General features: G+C 37.2%; 1 protein-coding gene across 14 annotated transcripts in view; it reads left to right on the top strand.

Annotated features, from left to right (window-relative positions):
• NRF1 (nuclear respiratory factor 1) overlaps nt 1-26029 on the top strand; it is a 141061-nt gene that overhangs the window by 43626 nt on the left and 71406 nt on the right. For 9 of the 14 annotated variants that reach the window (XM_030853798.2, XM_060305335.1, XM_060305331.1 and 6 more), the window contains 3 exons: nt 3369-3600; nt 11211-11325; nt 14244-14370. In XM_030853798.2, the coding sequence (XP_030709658.1) occupies nt 3378-3600; nt 11211-11325; nt 14244-14370 (465 nt within the window). In that variant the 5' untranslated portion in view covers nt 3369-3377. Of the gene's footprint in view, nt 1-2017; nt 3251-3368; nt 3601-11210; nt 11326-14243; nt 14371-26029 lie in introns of those variants that run through there. The other 5 variants (XM_060305334.1, XM_060305322.1, XM_060305336.1 and 2 more) reach the window with 2 other exon arrangements.

The raw sequence follows: 26029 nt of genomic DNA, 5'->3' as shown, positions 1-26029 counted from the left end.
GGACACAGGTTCGATCCCTGGTCCGGGAAGATCCCACATGCTGCGTGTGCCACAACTACTGAGTCTGTGCTCTGGAGCCCGTGAGCCCCAACTACTGAAGGCCATGTACTTAGAGCCCGTGCTTTGCAACGAGAAGCCACTGCAATGAGAAGCCCACACACGGCAAGGAAGAGTAGCCCCCGCTCACTGCAACTAGAGAAAGCCCACGTGCAGCAACAAAGACCCAACGCAGCCATAAATAAATAAATAAATAAATAAAATATTATATTAGCTATTCGGGGTCTTTTGCTTCTCCATATAAACTTTAGAACTAATTTGTCAATATCCATAAAATAACTTTCTGGGGTTTTGATTGGGATTGCATTGGATCCATAGATCGTTAGGAAGAACTGACATCTTGACATTATTGAATCTTCCTATCCATGAACTGGAATATCTGTCTATTTTAGTTCTTTGATTTCTTTCATCAACATTTTATAGTTTTCCTCATGATTTTGTACGTTATGTGAGATTTATACCTACGTGTTTCATATTTTTGGTTGATAGTGTAAATGGTAATCGTGTTTTTTTAATTTCAAATTCTATTGTTTATTGCTGGTATATAGGAAAGCAGTTGGCTTTTGTATATAAACTTTGTATCCTACAACATTGCTATAATTACTTACTCGTTCCAGGTTTTTTTTTTAATTGTTATTGATTCTTTTGGATTTCCTGCATAAACAATCATGTCACCTGTGAACAAAGACAGTTTTATTTCTTTTTCTTGTCTTACTACATTGGCTAGGAATCCCAGTACAATGTCAAAAAGGAGTGATGAGAGGGGACATCCTTATCTTGTTTCTCATCTTAGCGGGAAAGTTTCTAGTTTCTCACCATTAAGTATGATGCTAGCTGTAGATTTTTTGTAGATTTTTTCTTATCAATTTGAGGAAGATCCCCTCTCTTCCTAGTTTCCATTTCTTCCTTTTTAAGGCTGAGTAACATTCCATTGTACGTATGTCCACGTTTTGCTTACTAATTCATCTGTTAGTGAATAGCTGGATTGCTTCCATCTTTTAGCTATTGTGAAAATGCTGCTATGAACATTGGTGTACAAATAGCCCTTTTGAGACCCTACTTTCAGTTCTCCCAGCATAGCATCCAGAAGTGGAATTGCTGAATCATATGGTAATTCTTCTTAAAGTTTTTTGAGGACCAGTATGCGTAGTTTGATATAAAAGGATGTTCACTTCACTGCTGTTTACAATACCAAAAATTTGAAAGCTGCCTTCCTATATATCAGTAGGTGATTGGTTGCATAATTATTGCACATCGATACAGTGAAGTGTTCTTTGGCTATTTAGAAAGGTCTGGTAGATTTGTATGTTTTGACATGTCAAAATGTCCAGATAGGGCTTCCCTGGTGGTGCAGTGGTTGAGAGTCCGCTGCTGATGCACGGGACACGGGTTCGTGCCCCGGTCTGGGAAGATCCCACATGCCGCGGAGCGGCTAGGCCCGTGAGCCATGGCTGCTGAGCCTGCGCATCCGGAGCCTGTGCTCCGCAACGGGAGAGGCCACGACAGTGAGAGGCCCGCGCACCGCAAAAAAAACAAAAAAAAAAGTCCAGATATATTGTCAAAGAATAATATATGTATTGCGAACCTCTTTTTATTTTAAATCATATGTATGTACGTATGCTTCAAAAAAAATTTTAAGGTTAATATACTTCTCTGTAGGTAAGGGAGGAAGAAGAGGGGACAGATCATAAGTACACTAGGAGAGCAAACCTTTATCTTACTACTGCATCATTTCAGGGTTTATAAGAAACACAGTTTTATAAGCAGAAAAACCAATTTGAATAATCACATTTTGGGGACAAAATGTTTAACTCCCATTTGTGTTTGAAATATAAAGAAAATGTTAAGTATTTTACTTACTGTTTTTTGGGGGGGTTTTTTGGGGTTTTTTTTGTGGTACGCGGGCCTCTCACTGTTGTGGCCTCTCCCGTTGCGGAGCACAGGCTCCGGACGCGCAGGCTCAGCGGCCATGGCTCACGGGCCCAGCCGCTCCGCGGCATGTGGGATCTTCCCGGACCGGGGCACGAACCCATGTCCCCCGCATCGGCAGGCAGACTCCTAACCACTGCGCCACCAGGGAAGCCCTTACTTACTGTTTTTATGTCCACAATGTCATATGCTAGTCACCAGGATCTTTTAAATATCTTTTTTATCATTATATATAATATCAAGGATATTTATTGTTTTGTGACTTGAGGTATAAAATTAGCACAATGAATTTCCATCTGGTTGAGACAGACTGTCACTTGATTTAAGCAAATACACAAAAACCCACATTTCCGAAATAATGCCGTCCCTGAGTAAGAAGGGGAACTTGCATTTGATTCCCAGTCTAACTGCATAGTAGAATAAATCCTGCACCAGCAGCAACACTTGTAAATTTGTGAAAATGAATTTTATCTTTCCTTAAAAAATAAAATTTTTAATCCATCACACTTTCTTCCCTCACCCTTTAGTTTTTTGTTTTGTTTTGTTTTTGCGGTACGCGGGCCTCTCGCTGTTGTGGCCTCTCCTGTTGCGGAGCACAGGCTCTGGACGCGCAGGCTCAGCGGCCATGGCTCACGGGCCCAGCCTCTCTGCGGCATGTGGGATCTTTCCGGCCCGGGGCACGAAGCCGTGTCCCCTGCATCGGCAGGCGGACTCTCAACCACTGCGCCACCAGGGAAGCCCAGCCTTTAGTTTTTGATAAATGATAAAAATGAGCCAGTTATCAGAGAAGAAATAGTTCTTACTTCAAAAGATAAACAAACACAAAAAATAAGTTGCTGGTTCCTAATAGGAAAAATACATTTTAATAATTGTGCGACGAGAAGCTGCTTACGTACACATTGCAGATCAAATATTTGGAGTTAAGATGTCAGTCACATAGGTGGGTGATTGTAACTTTATTGCCATTAAAAGATTTCAAATTGCATTCGTGCTTCTGTGTACACATAATGAAAAATGGGCAAAATAATGAAGATTGATAATTCCCTGCGTCTGCTGTCTAATTCTGCTGTCTGCTCTTCTACGATGCCGCGTCTCTAATTGTACACAGTTAGTGATAGCTAGGAGTATAAAGTTGTCACCCATCAATAAAAATCACACAGTTGGTTAAAAAAAAAACTATCAAAATAGTTTCACACAAGGAAAATATTCTATTTTTATGTCATTGGAATGATGCTCCCCCTTTCCTACGACTTGGTGTGGTGAGGTATGTAGTAAAATCAAAGGCTTGTCAGAGTTCCTCTGCTCTTGAGGAAAATATCTCTTATTTTAAGCATTGGAATATATTACACACTGAATCCTGTTCCTTCCCTTTTTTCTGACAGTAGATCTTCATGGAGGAACACGGAGTGACCCAAACTGAACACATGGCTACCATAGAAGCCCATGCAGTGGCCCAGCAAGTCCAGCAGGTCCATGTGGCTACCTACACTGAACACAGTATGTTGAGTGCTGATGAAGACTCACCTTCTTCTCCTGAAGACACCTCGTATGATGATTCAGACATACTCAACTCCACAGCGGCTGATGAGGTAACAGCCCATCTGGCTGCTGCAGGTAATGTTTGTATTGGGAGCTCTTCATTTTTGGCTTAACTCTGATACTGTGCTTATCTGAAAGAACCTAGGATACAGGCACTCACATTTATTGTCATCATATCTTCATGATTTCTTTTTAAGCCTTAAATTTATAACTTGTACCTGTATTACACTGAGACTTAAGTTGCAGACTCATGTACTATTAGTGATAAAAACTTTGGTTTTGTTTTTTCCTCCATTCCAGCACTCTTCACTTTTTTAAAAAAATTCATTCATTTATTAATTAATTTTTTTTTATGGCTGCATTGGGTCTTCATTGCTGCACGCGAGCTTTCTCTGATTGCCACGAGCGGGGCTATTCTTCGTTGTGGTGCATGGGTTTCTTATTGCAGTGGCTTCTCTTTGTTGCAGAGCACAGGCTCTAGGTGCGTGGGCTTCAGTAGTTGTGGCATGCGGGTTCAGTAGTTGTGGCTCACAGGCTAGAGCGCAGGCTCAGTAGTTGTGGCGCACTGGCTTAGTGGCTCTGCAGCATGTGGGATCTTCCCAGACCAGGCCTCGAACCTGTGTCCCCTGCATTGGCAGGCTGATTCTTAACCACTGTGCCACCAAGGAAGTCCCCACTCTTCACTTTTAACTCAAGCATTTAGTCCATTTACATTAAATGTAATCACTGATATATTTGGGTTTAAATTTATCATGTTTACTATATGCTTTCCCTTTGTCTCACTTGTTCTGTTTACTTTTCCTTCAATTTTCTTTCGGAGTGATTGAAAAGTTTTTGTTTCGTTTTTTTCTTGTTAGTTTGGAAGTTATGCATACTTTTGCTATTAGTGGTACACCTAGAAATATACACCCTTCACTTATTTCAGAGTCTTATGTAAATGGTGCTTTTGTTCTTTTTAGGGATAATGCAAGTTTCTTAGAACACTTGAATTTCATTCCCCTGCTTCTGACCTATATGCTGTTGTTGTTCTGTGTGTTAATTCTTTGTATATTTTAAGCCCTATACGACATTATTTTTGTTTTATACATAGTCAATGTTAATTTTCCCCCTTATATCCCACTTGCCTTCTGAGAATTTTTCTTCTGCCTAAAGATACCATTTTATTTCCCTCAGCGTGGATCTGCTAGTAGTAAAGTCTCTTAGTTTTTGCTTACCTGAGAATGTCTTTATTTAACCTTCAGTCTTGAAGGATGGTCTCCCTAGGTGTGGAATTCTAGGTTGGCAGTTATTTTCTCTCCTCATATTGAAGATGCTATTCCACTGTCTCTGGTTTCCATTCTTGCTTTTGAGCATTCAGCTTTTTCATTCTAACAGCTGTTCCTTGGAAGGTTATCTCCCACACAGACCCCTCCTCCACTGCTTTTAAGATTTTCTCTGTCTTTAGTTTTTGTGATATAGCTGGCTCTGGATTTCTTCTCATTTATTCTGTTTACAGTTCCTTTAAACATCTTGAATCTTTGGATTGATGTCTTTCATCAATTCTGGAAAATCTTAGCCATACATTTTGCTTCAGTTTTGCGTCCCCTCCATTCCGTCTCTTTTCCTTCTTTGACTCCAATTAAATATATTAGTCTTCATATTGAAGCCTTTATGTCTCTTTCCTTCTGTTCTGTATTACTACCCTTTTGTCTCTTCATGCTTCATTCTATGTAGTTTCTGCAGACGGTCTTCCAGTTTATTAATTTTTTTCTTCAGCTATGTCTAAGGTGATTTTAAGTCTGTCCATTGAGTTATTAGTTTTGGTAATGGTTTTGTTTTCTAGTTTTAGAATTTCTAGTGTTTTTTTTCTCCCTCCCAAATTTGCAGTATTACAGTTTTCAGTTATTATAGAAAAAATATTTTTTTTGTTAATATCTATGAGAAAAGTAAGAGTTATGATTTTACAGGCCATTTAGTCATTTTACTTTCTGAAGTGCCTAGGTCTGTTCCTGTGATATGTTACTAGTGCTGTTTCTTGTTCATGTTGGTTTTTCTCTTCACATATTGGTTATATTTGGATGAATGCTGGATGTATGTGTGTTTGGAAAACCATTTTTAGAAATAATTTGGGAACTAGAATAATATTATACGCCTCTAGAGAGGATTTTTGTTTGCTTCTACCAAATGCCTGAGGGCACTAGCAATCCTGGATCATCTTAATCCAATTTAAGGTTTTGAGGTTTTCTTTTTTTTTTTTTTTTTTGTGGTACGCAGGCCTCTCACTGTTGTGGCCTCTCCTGTTGCGGAGCACAGGCTCCGGACGCGCAGGCTCAGCGGCCATGGCTCACGGGCCCAGCCGCTCCGCGGCACGTGGGATCTTCCCAGACGGGGGCACGAACGTGTGTCCCCAGCATCGGCAGGCAGACTCTCAACCACTGTGCCACCAGGGAAGCCCAGGTTTTGAGGTTTTCTTCTGGGCCTCTAAATGACTTAAAGCTGAGTGATACTTTGTATCATTCTCTTTGCTATTTACATTGTATATTTAGCACTGTGTGGAAGACTACATGTAGACCATGCCTGGATGGGTCTAATATTGTATAAGGAACACTGATGTTAGAAGATATTTAGGAAAAGCTGGACAGGAAATCAATGATCAGAAATGGCCAAAATACTACATTTTTTTTTTAGTTTATGCTGTATTTAAGGTGAAGAAGACAGCTGCAATGAAAATAAACTTATTCCTATCAGGTGTTATCTACTGTGTATTTCTGGAATGGTGAATTTAAAAATAAGGCTTAGTGACAAAACGCACATAAAATGTTTGTGAAATATTTGTTTTGAAATTTTTATACTTCCCAGAAGAGGGCATCCTAACACAATAAATCCAGTTCAACTTCTTTCCTAGGATGGAAGATGCTTTTGAGGCACAGTTTTGCGACATTACTGTACTGCACTGTCATAGTTTTAAGATTAGCAAAGAACTTTAACCCTTTCATGTGGCAGATGTGGAAACTGAGGCCCAACTGGTAGAAATGATTTACCACTGAACCATTCAACAGTTATTGAGGAATTATCAATATTATATGCCTTATATTATTATATATAGATACTGTGAACAAAGACTGGCAAGAGCTTGCTCCTAAAGGAGCTTACAGACTAGTGGTGGAGAGAAGGGTACAAATAATAAAGTAAACTAATTTCATAAAGCACTGATGGCTCTGAAGAATATAATGAAGTGTAAGGTAAATGGAGCAGGAGGGGTAGCTGGTTACTGCTTTTTCTAATCCTATTTCCTTCTCTCTCTCTACTGAAGTAACCACTATTCTGAATTTGGTCTTTATCATTCTCTTACATGTCTTTCATATTTTTTTGTATGTTTTATCAGTAAACAGTATTTAACATTGTTTTTGCATGTGTTAAATTGTATATAAATGGTATCACTCTGATATTTTTTATCTAACAGTGTTTACTTCATTCAGTATTATTTTTCTGAGATTCATTTATGTTGATAATGTGGCTAGATGTTTTCATTTTGACTGTTATTTAGTATTCCATTCATTATCTAAGTATGTTGTGTATTGGGAGAACACTTAGGTTGTTTATAATTTTTTGGTATTTACAATTGCTGCAAATGAAAATTATTTTATATGTTTTCTTGTACACATTGAGAGATCTCTTGGCTTTGGTTTTCAAAGTTCTTTTGACAGTGTCCCACAGTAATGCATTGTGATCTAGAATAAACAGATGCACATATAACTAAAATAACAATTTCTCATGAAGCAATACTTACTCCTCCTGCAAGTGACACACTCTCATGTGTTCTAATCTCTTTATTCCATTTTATTAAAAAAACAGAAACAAAAACTACTCATGAGCCACCAACAGGTGGAAATCCGCAGTTTGAAAAGCACTGCTTAAAAAAACAAAACAAAACAAAAACACTGCTTGAGGGTATAACCAGGAGGGGAATTGGAGGGCAAAGATAGGCACATTTTCAACTTTACTAGATATCTCAAGTGTCTTTCCAAATAGTTTTATTCATTTGCATTCCCACAAGCAGTGTACTAGAGTGCCTGTTGCTTCTCATCCTCACCACATTTGATATTGTCAATTGTTTTTCATTTTTGCCAGTCCGATGGGTATGAAACAGTGTCTCAGTGTTGGTTTAAATTGCTTGTCTGAGCAAGAGGTTCCAGCCAGTGAGGGAAGACAAGATAGAGCATCATGTCAGAACTTTATTGACTATTAACTTTTCTTATTTTGCATATTTCCTTTGTCCATTTTCCAAATGTATTGTCTTTTTTTTTTAAACAGTTATTGATATTTTTTAATACTAGTGTTTTCTTGGTAATATGTATTGCAATTATCTCCTAGTTTGTTGCCCACTCCCTCCCCAATTTTTTGTTACTTCTTTTCGTCCATAAAGGTTTTGATTTATATTATTGTGAAATTATTAGTGTTTTACCTTACAGTTTATGCTTTTGGAGTCTTGTTTAAGCAGTTCTTCTTAACCCTGAGTTTATAAATACTTTCCAGTAGTTTATTGTAGAAGTTATAAAGTTTATTTTTGTTGTTTTATTGATGTTTTTGTTTTACATTTAGCCCTTTAATCCACCTGGAATTTATTTTCGTGTATAGTATGATGTATGAATCTACTTTCATTATTTTTCCATGCAGACAGTCAGTTACTCCGGCACCATACTTTTAATTATCCATCCTTTTCCCACCTCTGTCTTCTGACACAGAAGGGTGTTTGTGAACTCTTGAGTCAGTTGTGTTGGTTTATTTGTCTATCTTTCAGTCAGTTCCACTCTGTCTTAAAGACTGTAGCCTTATAGTAACTACTGATACTTGGTAGGATGAGTGCCTCTGCCTCCTTTTTAAAATCTTCAGAAATTGTTTTGGCTATTCTTAGGCCTTTGCACTTCCATTTAAAATTTAGAATAACTTTATCAAGTTCCACACAAAAAAATGAGGATTTTTATTTAAACTGCATTAATTAATTAATTTAGTTAAGCAGCTTTATTCATAATACCTAAAACTAGAAATAGCCAAAGTGACCATCAGTAGAATAATGGATAAACTGTGGTTTATTCATACTCTGGAGTATTACTCAGCAATAAAAAGGAACAATCTACTGATACATATAACAACATGGACAAATCTTAAAAAAATTATTCTAATTGAAAGAAATCTTACACAAAAGGGTAGATACTGTATGATTCCATTAATTTGAAGCTCTAGAATAGGCAAAACTAACGTAGGGTGAAAAAACAATAATTGTGTTCTTATGGTGGGAGGTACCGTGGGAACTGATTGGGAAGGGACATGAGAGAAATTTTGTAGTGATGATACTATTATATATCTTAGTAGGGGATTGGGTTTCATAGTTGTATGCATTTTTGAAAAATTATTGAATGATTTGTACATTTTATAATATGTAAATTTTACCTCAAAAGAAAAAAATTGTGAATAAATATTAAACTCTAGCTAATGATATTCCTACTGAAGTATTTAGGGGGATCATACTGCAGTTTACTTTGAAATGCATTAAAAAAAACCCAGTATGGGTTGATGAACGTGTAGAAAGATGGATAGTTACATATACTAAAATGTTAATGGTAGAATCTAGGTGGTAGATATATGAATGTTCATTGTAAAGGTCTTTCAACTTTGCTATATATGTTAAAGTTTTTTTAATATATTTTAAAGCTTTAATAATAAAATGTTGGACTCCCACAACTCAATAGCATAACAAATAACCTGATTTTAAAATGGACAGAGGACTTGAATAGACATCTCCCTAAAGACATACAAATGGCCAAAAAGTAAGTGTATGAAAAGATGCTCAACATCACTAATCATCAGGGACATATAAATTAAAACCACAGTTGAGAGACCACCTCACCCCTGTTAGGATGGCTATTATCAGAAAACCAAAAAATAAGTATTGGCGAGGATGTGGAGAAATTGGAACCCTTGTATGCTGTTGGTGAGAATGCAAAATGGTTCAGCCCCTGTGGAAAACAGTATGAAAGTTCCTTAAAAAATTAAAAATAACAGCTACCATATGATGCAGCAGTTCTACCTATGGATGTTTATTCAAAAGAATTGAAGTCAGAATCTCGTAGAGATATTTGCATTCCTGTATTCATTGCAGCATTATTCACAGTAGTCAAGATGTGGAAACAACCTAAATGTCCATTGACAGACGAATGGATAAAGGAAGTGTGGTATGTATATATGGAATATTATTCAGCCTTAAAGAAAGAGGAAATCCTACCATATATGACAGCATGGATGAACCTTGAGGGCATTATGCTAAGTAAGATACACCAGGTCAGAAGGACAGCTACTGCATGGTTCCACTTATATGAGGTATCATATTCAAACTCTTAGAAGCAGAGAGTAGAATGGTGGCTGCCAGGGGCTGGGGTGTGGAAATGGGGAGTTGCTGTTAACAGCATAAAGTTTCAGTGCTGCCAGATGAATACGTTTCTAGAGATCTACTATACAACATTGTGCCTATAGTTAACAGTACTGTACTGTACACTTAAAATTTTGTTAAGGCAGTCGATCTCATGTTAAGTGTTATTACCTCAATTTTTAAAAAATTAAATGTTGGAAAAAATGCATCAATAAGATTTTTTTCCTCTACCAGCTGTTTATGATGGAAAGGAAGGTAAAAGGCATTAATTTATTTTTTAATTACTTTGGGGCTCTTTAGAGGAGTTTATTTAAGTCAGACTGAGTATACTACTAAACAACATGTAGACAGGCTCATCTAGATTAAAATAGGGAGGCCTATTTTAATTGAGCCACTTATAGAACGTATATGCTAGGATAACGTGAGCACTTAAACCTAATTTTCATTTAAGCCTTTTACAGGATTCACAAATAGGGATGAAGGTGGATTGTCGGGTTTTTTGTTTTGTTTAAAAAAAGGAATGCCCTTGATACGTTGAGATTGCATGAATCGGAGACTGTAATAATTCCTTGAGGCCTACCCTTTCTTTCAGTTATTAGTTTCAGGGCAAACCAGACCAAATTTTATTAACATTTTGTCCTTAGAGTGGGACAGTTTTCATCTCTTTCCTGCCAGGATGCTTTCATCAACATGACCTTGTGGTCAACAGCTCCATTTAGGGCATAATTCTCAGATATAGAAAAAAAAAATTTCCGATTAAGATGGTATCCTTCTAGATATTTCTCTTATATGTGGTGTGGTGGTATTGGAGTTCCAGGTATGAGTGATTTTCTCTGACTTCCTTAACTTGGCAGTTTCTTGGAGTAATGGATAGAGGGACACGGGGATGGAAACGAAATTTGAAATCTGCGACTTTTTTGTTTTGGCAAACTGTTCCTCTCAATGCTGCAATTTCATCTAGCGCCTTGGAGAATATTGCCTTAACAATATGGGTATGCTGACAAAACAAAACAAAAAAACACATTATATAAAATTCAAGCTGGTGTGTGGCGGGGAAGTATAAGTCATTTACTTTTTAAAAAGATTTGTTGTAAGTTTTAATGGTAAACTAAAAAATGATCCATGTTGAACAGTGGTGAAGTATATTGATATCAGGAGTATCTATATTTATTGATAACATATGAGGAAATAAGTGCTACTTTTTTGTACCTCTAATTGTTTTCTGCCTTGTATAGCTAACAGGCTCTGCCTAATCTCAGCGCATCCCTTCTTATTTCAGGTCCTGTGGGAATGGCTGCTGCTGCTGCTGTGGCAACAGGAAAGAAACGGAAACGGCCTCATGTGTTTGAGTCTAATCCGTCTATCCGGAAGAGACAGCAAACACGTTTGCTTAGGTGAGGGCTTCCTTTCTCATATTGTTGCTGTTCCTCACATACTTTATGGAGTGGATGACAGAGTTAGACTATACCTTATTAGGTTCATCAAGGGACACCAAGTTAAATTCTTTGATGACAGAATTAGACTTTAAAGTACTCTTGCAAGATAAACAAATGAAACTAGAAGTATGATTAACAGATGAATAGTATTACATTAATTCATTCAGAGAAAACTTATATGCCTGCTATGTGCCAGGCATTGTTCTAGGCCTTGGGAATACAACAGTTAACAAAATAAATTCCCTTAACGAGCTTATATTCTAGTGGAGGGAAAAAGAAAGTAAACAGGTATGTAATACGTCAGATGATGAAAGTGCTGTGGGAAAAAACAAAGCAGAGTAAGGAAAATAGAAAGGTTTAGGGGATTAGGGGGGATATAGTAGTTTCTCTTTTTCTATAGGAATGGTCTTCTTTCATAAGCCAACCTTTGAACAGAGACCTGAAGTAAGTATAAGGGCAACCATGTTGATGTCTAGGGGAAGAACTTTTTGGGCAGAGGAAATAGTAAGAGCAAAGGTTCTGAAGTGGGAAGGAATGTGTTAGACATGTTTGAGGAACAACTAGGGAAAGAATGAGAGGAGGTGTGGTCAGAGTAGTAGTGGAGAGCCACACCATGGCATCTTCTGGTCCAATATAAGGGCTTTGACTCTTACTCGGAGTGACATAGGAAGTCAATGAAGACTTTTGGTCAAAGCAATGATATGATCTGGCTTATGTTTTAAAAGTATCACTCAGGCTACTGTGTTGAGAATAGTCTCTGGGGGTACAAGAATGGAAGCAGGGAGACCAATTAGGAGGTTATTGTAGTAATCCAGGCCAGAAATGACAGTGTCTTAAAACCAATGTGGCAGTAGCAAAGGCAGCAAGAGGTGGTCAGGTTCTGGATGTATTTCAAAAGTAACCCCAATATGATTCCTTGATGGATTGGATGTCCTGTGTGAGAGCAAAAAAGGAGTGAAGGGTGACCTCAGGGTTTCTGGTCTGATTCCTGGAAGGATTGAGATGACACTTACTGGAAGAGGATCAAGTATGAGAGTGAGGGTAGGGCAGAATCAGGAATTTGGTTTGGACACGTTAAGTCTGTGATACCTCTTAACCATTAAGTGGAGATACAGAATAAGCAGTTGGGTATATGAATCTATAATTCAAAGGAGAGACCTTAGCTGAAGATACAAGCACATAGGTAGCATTTGAAACTATGAGTCTGGAAGAGATCACCTAGGGAATGAGTGTGGACCGAAGCACTTTACCCCTTAGGGGTTAGAGAAATGAGAGGAATTATCAAAGGAGTCTAAGAAACAACCAGTGAGTCAGGAGGAAAACCAAGAGAGTGGTATTCTGGAAACCAAGTGCAAAAAGTGTTTCAAGAAGGAGGGCATGTGATCAGCACTGTCAAATGCTGCTGACAGGTTGAGTAAGATGCAAATTGACCATTAGATTTAGCAACATGGAGGTCATGATTGAACTTGACAAGAGTGTTTTCAAAGGAGCAGTAAGGATGAAAGGACTGGAGTGTCTTCAAGACAGAATGGGAAGAGAGGAATTAGAGACAGTGAATATATTTTCGATCTTCATTCCTTCAAGGAATGCCACCAAATTTCTTGTTTGGTATGTGGTCCTTTGCTCAGTTTTATTTCTTCTGAAGAGTTTGTAGGTTGCAAAGAAAGATTATTACACAGATGTGGTGCATGGAGGACTTAATATTTTGACAGGTTGCATAACATGTATTCATATATGATAAGAAATTTAGTCTATAAAATGTTCCAGAAGTTTCTTCTTGTAGTGTTTTAAATACTATATCCAAATACTTAAGATGTTTACTGGAATGTTGAATTCAGAGTGCCAGCCCATGTAAATGATATGTGACAAAAGCTGGAAAATATAGTCTATATTAAGAACATAAGTAAGAAACTGAAGGGAAAATCCAGAAAGTACTTAACAGTAGCTTTCAGCAAAGAAGTTATATACCACTAGATGGGCCAAAAAATTTCCTTTCCTTTAATGATAAATTCCATTTCCTTTAATGATAGTACAGGCAGGAGGAATTAGAATGTATTATTTATAGAAATATTTTTTCTATAATGGGCATAGACACAATAGTACATGCTTTTGGAGAAAGATGGAAAACTTTCTTGTGATACGTTGGGTTTGCTTCATTTGAATTGGCATGACTCACCAGTCCCTTGAAAGGGTAGACCAAGTTCCCAGAAGAATTATAGGATGTAGAACTTTAATCTCCCATGATTTCAGAGGGAAAGGACAGTGTTTCTCTTTCATCCAATGTTGATATATTTCAAAAAGCTCTTTTACTCCATCCTCATTTGTAAAATACTTCGGGACTAAGAATTATTGTTTATATCACAATGAAAATCTGCAAATGGCAACATTTTTGAAGTAGTATTTTTGGATAAAATTATGTCAGTAAGACATAAACAATGATTATATCGGTCAAAGAAATTAGAAGCAGGTGATTTAAGGCCCCTTCATTAAACATGGAGTTGATATAATAAAGTCTGTAAGAGGATATCTCAGCATTAATCTTTGCAGCAGTAAGAGAAAACCCCTTTGGTATTGATGAGATCAGGAAGTATGATACTCGCTGTGTTCAGCATTGTGTCATGGCTGTGTCCTGAGGTAAACCTGAGGTAGACGCTTATATCTATCAGTGAGCTAATCGTGGGTCTTCAGGACAAAGGTGTGCGCATATTTCTGCTGAACAGGATATTAAACCTCACACGCTTCCTTTTCACAATTCAGGTAAAAGAAACATATCTAATCAGAATAAATTGTCCCAAGTCAAAGTAAATCTTGTGTCTGTATCGCTGTAATTTCTACCTTCTTTAACTGTTTTTGTTTCTTTTCATTCTCTGATTCAGGAAACTTCGAGCCACATTAGATGAATATACTACTCGAGTAGGACAGCAAGCTATTGTCCTTTGTATCTCACCCTCCAAACCCAACCCTGTCTTTAAAGTGTTCGGTGCAGCACCTTTGGAGAATGTGGTAAGAAAACTTGAGTTGTGTTCTCAGATACCGTTTGTTTTCTGTGGGTTGTTGTTCATATTTTTTTGATCCTTAGTCTAGCACAATAGTATTCTATCTTCCCTTCATCCAGAGGTTGGAGTTGGGCCTGGTTTTCAAACTCCTTTATGCAGATCAAAATAAAAAGATCATTTCTGTTTCTACTTTCCATAACAAGGTATTTTACCTCGTCAGATGCAATGGAAAAAATGACATTGTGTTCTTTAAGAAACCAATGCAAGATTTTGTAAGAATATTACTGATTATGTCAGAAACAAATGGTGTTTACTCAAGATGTGAACTTCATGAGGCAAACCTGGGAGCATTTTATTGATCACTGATATCTGAGTTGCATATTTTATTTTATTTTTTTAACTTAAAAAAATAATTAATTTTTTGGCTGCGTTGGGTCTTCGTTGCTGCACTCGAGCTTTCTCTAGTTGCAGCGGGCGGGAGCTACTCTTCGTTGTGGTGCGCGGGCTTCTCATTGCGGTGGCTTCTCTTGTTGCGGAGCACGGGCTCTAGGTGCGTGGGCTTCAGGAGTTGTGGTACACGGGCTCAGGAGTTGTGGCTTGCAGGCTCTAGAGCACAGGCTCAGTAGTTGTGGTGCACGGGCTTAGTTGCTCCGCAGCATGTGGGATCTCCCCAGACCAGGGATTGACCCATGTCCCCTGCATTGGCAGGCGGATTCTTTTTTTGCGGTACGCGGGCCTCTCACTGTTGTGGCCTCTCCCATTGAGGAGCACAGGCTCTGGACGCGCAGCCTCAGCGGCCATGGCTCACGGGCCCAGCTGCTCCGCGGCATGTGGGATCTTCCTGGGATCTTCCTGGACTGGGGCACGAACCCGTTTCCCCTGCATCCACAGGCGGACTCTCAACCACTGCGCCACCAGGGAAGCCCTGGCAGGCGGATTCTTAACCACTGCAACACCAGGGAAGTCTGAGCTGCATATTTTAAATCTCTTGTATTTCTTCAAAGAATTGATTTAACACTGCTTCAATTTTGAAATATAGTTGAATATTTTGATTATATATTTATCCATAGCTAACTTTATAAAAATAGTATTTTACCCTTGCATACTTATACTATGTGAACTACTCATTTCTGGCTGAAATAACTTTGAATCATTTGTAGAATGATGATCTGTCCAGATTTAAATTGCATTTTATTTTTACTAGGATAAGATTTATTAGCTTACAATAACATTTATTAGATCTCCCACATTGAACAGACATTTCAAGAGTTCAGAATTAGTAATCAGTTGAGATTTTAGTGTATTTTTTTTCACACACACAGATGTTGTGGTTCTTTCTTAACATTTTTGAGTTTTGTTTTGAGTTTTCCTTTAAATTCCCGAGGCCCCAGAATAGGATGCATATTAGGACCTTTTCTTACAGGAATATGGTAGATGGCTTCTAGTGCAAAATGGTACCTAACAGGCAGCCCTCATGTAGTTGACAAACATGAAATCTGGGCATGTCTTCTTCAGTATTAAAATTTTTAGATAGTATTACTATGACTAATAATGATGTGATCTATGAAAAAGCCTCATCTGGAAGACTCAGAAAAATACCTCTGAAAATTACTCACTGAAAAATTCAAAAGAAAGTGTTAGAAAACTGTTGGAGTCTTCCATAGAATACAAAAAGTTACAGACTCTATGAAACAGGAAAAAAATGGTCATATGATAGCCTAAACTGAGAAAAAGCAGGAGATATTTTTCTGTTGACTGACACTTGATAAATATAGGCTAAAGAATAAATGCCAGTAGAATTAGAGACAAAATATGTCTTCCAGACCACTAAAGAGGAAAGAAAGTCTATACACAAAAGACAGAAAATAAGGGGAGGAATTAAAAAAAAAAAACAAAACACAAAGTATAGAACAAAGGAATATAAGTGAGACCAATTAATTCTGTTATAAACCATAAATATAAATACTGTATTTATATTGTTGTTAAAAATAAAGATTTGCTTTTAGATTGGAACAACAACAACCCAAATCAGAACCCAATTCTATTTAATTTATGTGACATACTTACAGTGACTCACAAATGTTCAAAGTAGATGCAAACTATACCATCAAGAAAGTGAAAATACAATCCACAGAATGGGAGGAAATATTTGCAAATTATGTATCTGATACAGAATTTGTATCCAGAATATATAAAGAACTCTTATAACTCAACAATGAAAAGACAATTAACCTGGAATTCCCTGGTGATTCAGTGGTTAGGACTCCATGCTTCCACTGCAGGGCGCATGGGTTCGATTCCTGGTCATGGAACTAAGATCCCACAAGCCGCGCAGTGCGGCCAAAACAAAAACAAAAAACAATTAACCCAATTTAAAATGGCAAAGAATCTGAATAGATATTTCTCCAAAGAAAATATAGAAATGGCCAGGAAGCACATGAGCACTTTATAAATAATCATTAGGGAAATGAAAATCAAAACTATGATGAAATACTTCACACCTACTAGGATGACTATAATAAAAAGATGGACAATAATAAGTGTTGGAAAAATTATGGACAATAATAAGTGTTGGGATGTCGAGAAATTGGAAGCCCCATACATTGCTGTTGGGAATGTAAAATGATGCAGCTGCTTTGGAAAACTTCGGCAATTTCTCAAAATGTTAAAAGCAAAGTTACATATGACCCAGCGATTCTACTCCTACGTTTACCCAAGAGAACTGAAAACAAAACTTATACACACAGTGTTCATTGCAGCAAAACTTACATACAAAAATATATAACAGTGTTCATAGCAGCAGCATTCATAATAGCCACAAAGTGGAAATAACCCAAATGTCCACCAGCTGATGAATGGATTAAAAAAAGTTGTATTATCTATACAGTGTAATATTACTCAGCAATAAAAAGGAATGAAGTACTGGTAAATATTACAGCATGGATGATCCTTGAAAACATTGTGCTAAGTGAAATAATCCATTCACAAAAGGCCACATGTTGTATGATTTCATTTATGTGCAGTGTCCAGAATAGTCACAGCTATAGAGACAGAAAGTAGGTTAGTGGTTGCCAGGTTGGAGAAGGGGGATGAAGGAATGGAGAGTGACAGCTAGTGGGTATGGAGTTTCTTTTAGGGGGACTAGATTATGATAATGCTTATTACATGACCCTACAGATATTTAAAAGAGTGAATTGTACACTTTAAACAGGTGAATTGTATGGTGTGTGTGGTAGGCTGATTAATGAACGGCCACCAAAGATATACAGATCCAAATCCCTGGAACCTTTGAGTGTTACTATATGGCAAAAAGGACTTTGCAGGTGTGGTTAAGTTAAAGATTTTTGAGATGGGGACATTACCCTGGATTGTTCTGGTAGGCCCTAAATCTAATCAGAGTGTCTTTATATAAGAGGGAGACAAAGGGAGATTGATGTAGAAGTAGGAGATGTGTTGGCAGAAGCAAGAGGGTGGGTGCAGGGAAGGGGTCAAGAGTGAAGGAATATGTGCTAGACGGCAGCTAGGCAAGATGAGAAAATGGATTCTCCCTTAGAGCCTCCAGAACAACCAGCCCTGCCAACAGCTTGAGCCTGTGAAACGAAGAGAACGAATTTCTGTTGTTTTAAGCCACCAAGTTTGTGATACTTTGTGGCAACCATAGGAAACTAATATGTATGGTATATGAATTATATTTCAGTAAAGGTGTTAAAATTTTAAAAGCAAAATAACAGGCAAAGGTATGTCAGACAAATCCCTACAAAAATAAATCATGGATCACAGCATTAATATCAGACAAAACCAGATTCTCAAGACAGATGAGTATTAACTGAGAACCATAGGTCTTCTAGTGTTGATAAGCAGTTTATGTCTCAAGAAACATTAAAGCAAAGAATGTAGATCAAAAAGTTAGAAATGGGAGAAAAAAATAAAAAGAAACTACAGTGGTAGTAGGAGGCTTTGCTATCTTTGTCAGATCAAGGAAGAAAAATATAAATAAGAACATAGAGATCTGAATATTAGAATTAATAAGGTTAATATAAAGGATAGATATATTAACATTGATATCTTACAAATATATTTTTGAATATACCATATTTGAAAAATTACATGAATGGGTTATAAGAATTGACCATATGTTATTATTAGGCCCCAAAGAAAATCTTAATAAATTGTAAAATGCAGAAAATTACACAGGCCATGTTTTTGACCAAAGTATAGAAAATTTAGAACTTAATATAAAAAAGAGTGACAGGAATTTTCAGCCACATGGAAATTTGAAAAAACAACTTAATTTGCAGACTACTTAAAAACAATTTTTAAAAAACTTTAAAAATTATGATCTACACTGATGCTCAAAGGAATGTTTATTGCCTTGATTTTTTTTTTTTTATACACAAGAAAGAAGGAAAAGAAACTACATCTAAAGCCAGAAGCTGGAAAGGGAACAAGAAAATAAGTCTAAGAAATAGAGTAAGTAAACATGAGGAAGAAATTAATGATTTTGTAAACAGAAGTAGAATTGTTACATTCAAGAAATGGTACTATGAAAAATCCAATGAAATAGAAAAACTTCTAGCATGCTAATTGAGAAAAAGGATGAAGAAAAATACACAGTCTTAGAAGTGAGATAAGAGTTATAATTGCAGATAAGAATAGACTAAACATTGTAAGGAAATGATATGCATTAATTTTGTTCTTTTAAATTAAAAATCCTAACTAAGTGGATAATTCAATAAGAAAATAAAATAACGAAAATATATCTAAACCTCAGTAGGATAATAAACATGTACAAAACTGAAAAAGTAATTAAACCATATCCTTCAAAGGGACACTACGCTCCTGATTATTTGGGGTGACTTCTGTTAAACCTTCAAAGTACAGAATATTCTTTAATCTTATATATATACCAGTACACAGGGTGGTATTAAAGAATCAGAGCTCATGTTTACCATAATCAATTATGCAGTGTATTCCACATAATCTCATATTAACAACAGTAAAAGAAATGATTTGGATTTTGTAATAATGTCTAACATTTATTGAATGCTGTGTTCTAGGTTATGTTATAAGCACTTTGCATGTATTATCTCATTAAATATTATTAAAATTTTGGTATTTGCATTTTGTCCTCCTACCTGAAGCCATCATTAATATTCCTTCTTGCTCTTCTTTCTGGAGGCTGCTGGGAACTCTGGAAAATTAAAATTCAGTAGGGCCATTCATCTTTGGAATATGGATTTCAGATTCAAGATTATCAGTTATTTTACAAATTTGTCAAAGGGGGATTGAAAACTTTACTGGGCCTTTTTTTTTTTTTTTAACTTTTGTCTATTTATTTATTTGGCTGCGTTGTGTCTTCGTTGCTGTGCGCAGGCTTTCTCTAGTTGCGGTGAGCGGGGACTACTCTTCGCTGTGGTGCGCAGGCTTCTCATTGCAGTGGCTCCTCTTGTTGCAGAGCACGGGCTCTAGGGTGTGCGGGCTTCAGTAGTTGTGGCATCCAGGCTTAGTTGCTCTGCGGCATGTGGGATCTTCCCGGATCAGGGATTGAACCTGTGTCCCCTGCACTGGCAGGCGGATTCTTAACCACTGTGCCACCCGGGAAGTCCCTACTGGGTCTTTTAATAGATGGTATTGAGGTTTCTCTTATATTTTCCAGGGTTTCATTTATTTCTCCATACTGTGTTCTGCCCATATTACCTCCTTGCCCACAGTTGGGATGTATGGCAAGCCACTGTAAACAAAAACAAAAACAACAAACTGGAAAAAAGAATTTTCAAAATAACAACTACAATTTACTGAGTGTTTACAATGTGCCTGTTTCTGCTAAGCACTTTATGATTTTTACTTAATCATTACAGCAACCCTATGATGTATATATATATATCTGTTATTATCTGTGCTTTACAGATGTAGAAATTGAAGGTTTAAGAGCTTAAGTATTTTGTCCAGGGTCACACAGTAAGGAGTGAACTAATGATTAACATTCTTAGTATATAAAGAGCTCTCAAAAATCAATAAAAATAGGAACAGATTAATGAATAAAAAAGATCCAAAGATATGTTTGAATATGGGTCAGATATTAGAAGATGATATTAAGGAAGTACGTTATTTTTGCAGGTTGTGATTATTGTAGTTGTGTATGAGAATGCCCTTATTTTTCCAAGATGCATGTTGAAATATTAAGAAGTATTGGGACTTCCCTGATGGTCCAGTGATTAAAGAACTCCGAGCTCCCAATGCACGGGGCCCGGGTTCAATCCCTGGTCAGGGAACTAGATCCCGCATGCCTCAACTAAGATCTGGTGCAAATAGATAGATAGGTAAATATATATATATATATATATATTTTTTTTTTTTTTTAAAGTGTTGCAAAGTCTATACTTTAAGTGGTTAGCCCAAAAAATGTTTGTGTGTATAGATGGCAGATAAAGTAATTATACCAAAATGTACAACTATTGAATCTAAGTGGTGGATATACAGACATTTATTTTACTGTTCTTTCCACCTTTCTGTATATTTAAATTTTTTCATTTAAAAATTATATTTTTTAAAATACCCAAAGACAAAAGAACATAAATAAAAGGAGAAACTACAAATGTTTAACAACCACAGAAATTTTCAAAGAAATGGGAATTAAAACAAAAAGTCATTTTACATGGCTCATGTTGGCAAACAGGAAAAAGATATATAACTTGCAGTGTTGGCATATCAGACAGGCAATGTAAATTGGTGTAATTTTCTGGAGGGCATTTTGGCAACTGGGATAAAAAGTGCCCCCAGTGTACACTTTTTAATCCAGCTTCCTTTTGAAATTTTCTCCTAAGAAAATAATTGATTAAATGAGCAAAGATATCAGTCACTGTACTATTTATAGTATTTTTTTAAAAATTGAGAATAACCTAAAAGTTCAAAGATAAGGGGTTGGTCAGATAAATCGATGGCTCATCCATAGATAGGACTGCTACACTGCCGTTAAGCATGATGACATAGATCTTTCTAATATTTTCAGATGCTGATGATGAACTATTAAGTGAAGAAAACAGGTTAATAGAACCATACAGAATTTGATCCTACTTTAAAAGTAAATCTGCATTTTCTACATGTTTATGAAATTGCTGAGTGCAGAGGATTGTTGTAACTAACATTTGTATAGTATAGCAGATTTATATTCTCAGTAGTCCTGACAGGAACCCTGAGATGTAGGTATTTATTTTGCAGATGAGAATACTAGCTCAGAGAGGTTAAGTGATTTGCCCAAGATTCCCCAATTTCTGAATAGTAGAGCCAGGGCCCAACATCTCCCATAGGTTTGTCTAGGATATTGAATATGGAGTTTCAAATTTAATCTCATTTTCTTAGTCTTTCCCCCACTCCTCTAAAGGGGGACAAATATACCTTCCAGTTCTTCCCAGTTCTGTGAAAGGTCAGTATGGTTGCTATAAGCAAGCCACCCACTATGGCTACTGCTAGCTTCTTTCTGGGGAGGGAAAGAGGCAGTATAACGGTCATTATTCTGGTGCCACTGAACAGCAAAGGTCGCTTTCCCTTTCGCTCCTCCTGGTCAGACCTGCAGAACCAAGAGAAGAGGCCAGAGAACCTTGGGGGTGAGTAAGTGATGAGGTGAAAGAGAGTAGGAAGTAAGAGAGAGAAACTTCATCTATATGTGCATATGTTTGTATGTAGTTTTTAAGGGAGAAAGTCATTTCCATGTATATTGAAGATGCAAATAACACAAAACAGACATTATTAAAAATACTTTCAAAAGATTGACTGAAAGAGAATAGGAAAGAGAAAAATCTCCTCCTGGATATTTTAATAGCATCTCAAGTTCAGCAAAACTAAAGTCTTCTCCTCCCCAACCAAAGAAATTAATGTCTGTTTCCAATATCTGTCCTCCTCATCCAGTTACTCAAGGCAGAAACCTAGAGCCATTTTGGCACCTCCCTCTCCTCTTCTCCACCCCACACCCCATCTATTACTTTGTTCTCCATTCATTTCCTAAATATCTCTGAAATTGGCCCACTTTCTCTGTTTCCATTGCCACGACCCTAGCTACCAATCTTGGTGTCCATCCAGTTCCCTTTTCGGTGGCAGGAGCCCTCTGCTTGACTCCCACCTGTCTCTAGCCTCATCTTGCCCCATTCCCCAGCTTCTCTCTCTACTCCAACCACAGTCTTTGTTCACTCCCTTGCTTCAGCCCTCCACAAAGCTGTTGTGTATGCTCTTCCCTCTGATTTGCCCTCTCTTACCTCCTTCTTCACCTTATTAAACTTTGACTCATATTTAAGAACTCATCTCAGTTGACACTTCCTCTGTGAAGTCTTTCTGACCTCCCTATGCAGATTAAAGCCCCTTGTTCTATCCAAGACTCTCACAGCGCCTCTGAGCACTTATTATAGATGCTTTATTATTTACCGATTTGTGTGATTATTTGATTAATGTCTGTCCCCAGCTAGATTGTGAGCTCTTAAGGTGGCAGGGACTGGATCTACGTTATTCTCCATTGTGCTCCCAGTGCAAGCACTGTGCCTGCCATGAACAGTTGCTCAATGATATTTGTTGAATGAATGAAGCATCCTAAATGTTTGGCAGCACTCAGAAATTCAGAATGCAGATTTGGTTTCTAAATTCTGATCCTGCATTGGATCAAAATTGAGATCTTGAGAAGTAAAGATCTATTAAGTTAGATTGTGTCATCTTTTATAGTACTTGTCCCAGTTTGTAATTACACATTTATTTTTGTGATTATTTTTGTGTTTGTCTTCTCCACTAGATTGGAATATATACAACAATGGGGCACTGTGACTGATAACTTTGCTTACCATTTTGTCCCCAGCCCTTTCCTTAGCATAGTGCCTAGCATACAAATGAATAATAAATATTTTTTGGATGGAGAAGCTACTGGTTCAGAGATTACATATGCCATGTCTATATATGTAACATGGGGGTAGTGAAATAACTTAAAATTAGGCAAACTCTCAGGGGCCTTTGACTATGATGGAGAATGAGAGTTCCTTAACCTAGAAACTTAAGATTTCTCTAAGCTGCTTGGGATCTACTACCTTCAGATCTAATGTCCTCTGCAGTTTAAAACTTCTGTCTTTTTAAGCCTCTGCTCTTTAAAACAAAGCAAGTTAAAAGACTTCCCGAATAATTCCATTGAATGTTTTGGTCTTTTTGAGTATCATTCTTAGTGAATGAAGGTGTGGCTCCCATAGTAACACATAGAGTTATCAACATTTAGACAGGCTAGTTCAGTCCTGCCCATGGGTTGGTGTTAACTAGAGTGGGCATATGTAGCTAAAAACTTCCCTTTTGTGAAAACTCTGTTTAGGCTTTGATTTCTTGAGTGGTTTCCCACATTGATTTTTCCTATATGTGGCTCAGTGTCCTCATGTGTGAAATAAGGATAATACCAACTTCACTGGGGAGCAGTAGAAATTAATTAAAGTTTATTATCATTCCCCTATATGTAATGTTTACAGAGAACTGGCATGAAAGGCATTGGCAACTGGTAGATTTTAAAGTTGCTGTGCCCTAAGGACATTGTCTTGGTGGCTTACTGCCTTATCACATACTTTTATGAGCTTTGTAGAATAGGCCTAGAAAAATTTTATTGAGGGACAGAGAGAATTTCCATCTTTTTTCAGAAGAACCATGGGAGTTTCTGAAGGTGGAGCTCTTTCCTCAGAGTCAATAATCCATAGCATGTAGATGGGGTTACTCTGGGTATGACTAACCAGTTCTAAGGTACAGATATTAGTCACAGTCACAGAAGCAAGAGGTAGCTCTGGGGTTATCACCAGCTTCTTTGAAGTCTTCCTTCTGCCTTTGTTTAATTCCACCTTTCCAATACTCTCATGATTTCTTGTTTTAAGTCATTCACTTATTTAGATAGGTTTTTAAAAAATGGCTTCAAGTTACATGAAATGTGGAAGCATATTTAAAAAGTAGTAAAGGAAAAGCCCTATTGTTTGTTTATTAACTTATTCAACAAATAACTAACACTGTTAGATACAAAGTACGAGATAAGGATTCCATCCATCTAAGTCCTTTGAGGTTTCAAGGTTCAAAAGTAGGGATCCAGGGGGCAAGGGGAAAACTTGAGATCTGGACTGAGGCAGGAGAGGGAAGAGGCTGACATTGGGACTGAAGAGAGAACAGAATGAAGCCAACAGATTTCTTGGGCCACAGCATGTGGCCTGGCTCTGCGCCAGGCATGCTTCAGGATCACAGGTCTGAAGGCAGCTTTGCACTTGAGCATCTCTTTGTTATATACCTCAGATGACAATGTATTTTTAATCTCAGAGGGGCTCATAGGTAAAAAATATTAAAAATCTATTTTGAGACCTTCCTGAAGATTCCTCTTTTATCCAGAAAAGCTTTGAGTATGCAAAATAATTATATCTTGTCTGGGACTGTTTTTGCAACCTCACTAAAGGCCCATTGACGTTACGGTTGTAGCAGCCAATTCCTAAATCCTCAACAAGCGCGTTCTGTGCCCAGAACTCTAATGGCTCCTGTAAACACCCTAAACGCTCTCATCTCTGTTAATTATGAGGATGTTTGTTAATGTATTATCTGTACATGTCTGAATATGTGAAATGTTTCATAGTATATATTTTAAAAATAAACAAAAGGCCTGGTTCCTGTGCTCAGTGATTTCATAACACTAGTTGTGTACAGTGTAGCCTGGAAATAACGTGTAAGTGACACATGATTATTTGAATCTGTAGAAGTTTATTAAAGGAGTAAGATAATTATGGCAAGAACACTTGGGAAGTTTTCTCAGAGAAAGTGGAAGTTGAGTTGGGCCTTGAAAGATGGATAATATTTGGATAAGAAGCAGAATTAAAGACCCAGAGACAAAAGAACTTGCTAGATGCAGAAGTTAGTGAGGAGGATGGCCAGCTAAAGAGGGAGGATGGTGAGCAAAGCTGCCCAGTAGGACTCTGGGTTATGCGCTGGGAACTCAGGAGGGTGCTATTCACATAGTTCTCAGAGCTGGGCGTGCACAGCTGTACGTGGTGGCCCTGGTGGAGAGTATTGGGAAAGTAGGGAATGATCAGAACAGTTGAAATGCAAGACTGAGAAGTTTGGACTTCATCCTATAAGAAGTGGGGAACTGTAGGAGTATTTTTGAGAAAAAAGATAAATGATAGTGAAGTGGCTGAACATATAGGCTTTGAAGCTACATAAAAATTAGTTTGATTTTCTCCTATATTCCTATATACTAGCTATATAATTTGGGGAAGTTACTTAAGCCTGAATTTTCTTATCTGCAAAATGGGTATAATGGTAGTTTCTTTATAGAATTATGTGAGAATTAATTGAATAATGTATGCAGTGCATGACACATAGCAAGTGTTCAGTAAATGGTATTTGATTATAATTTATCAGTGTTTCAGAAATTTTAAATGGCAGCAGTATAGAGGATGAATTGGGGGAGGAGAGATTGGTAGGCAGACCAGCTGATTTTGTTTTTAAGTGGTTTTTAACTTTAATTGTGAAACAAGTTAGTTGACAGCGACATATTGGTGTGAAGTGACAAAGGCTTTAGCTGTGGTTTTTGGAATAGAAGGTGGAAGTTGGAAAACAAACCTGTATTTCATCATATCTCTGATACCATCAATTATAAGATGCACCATTATTTATGTAGCACCAAA

The sequence above is a fragment of the Globicephala melas genome, chromosome 9 (assembly GCF_963455315.2).
Source record: "Globicephala melas chromosome 9, mGloMel1.2, whole genome shotgun sequence".
NCBI classification, from domain to species: Eukaryota; Metazoa; Chordata; class Mammalia; order Artiodactyla; family Delphinidae; genus Globicephala; species Globicephala melas.
Note: the sequence above shows the minus strand (reverse complement) of the source record. Positions and strands in the feature narration are given on the sequence as shown.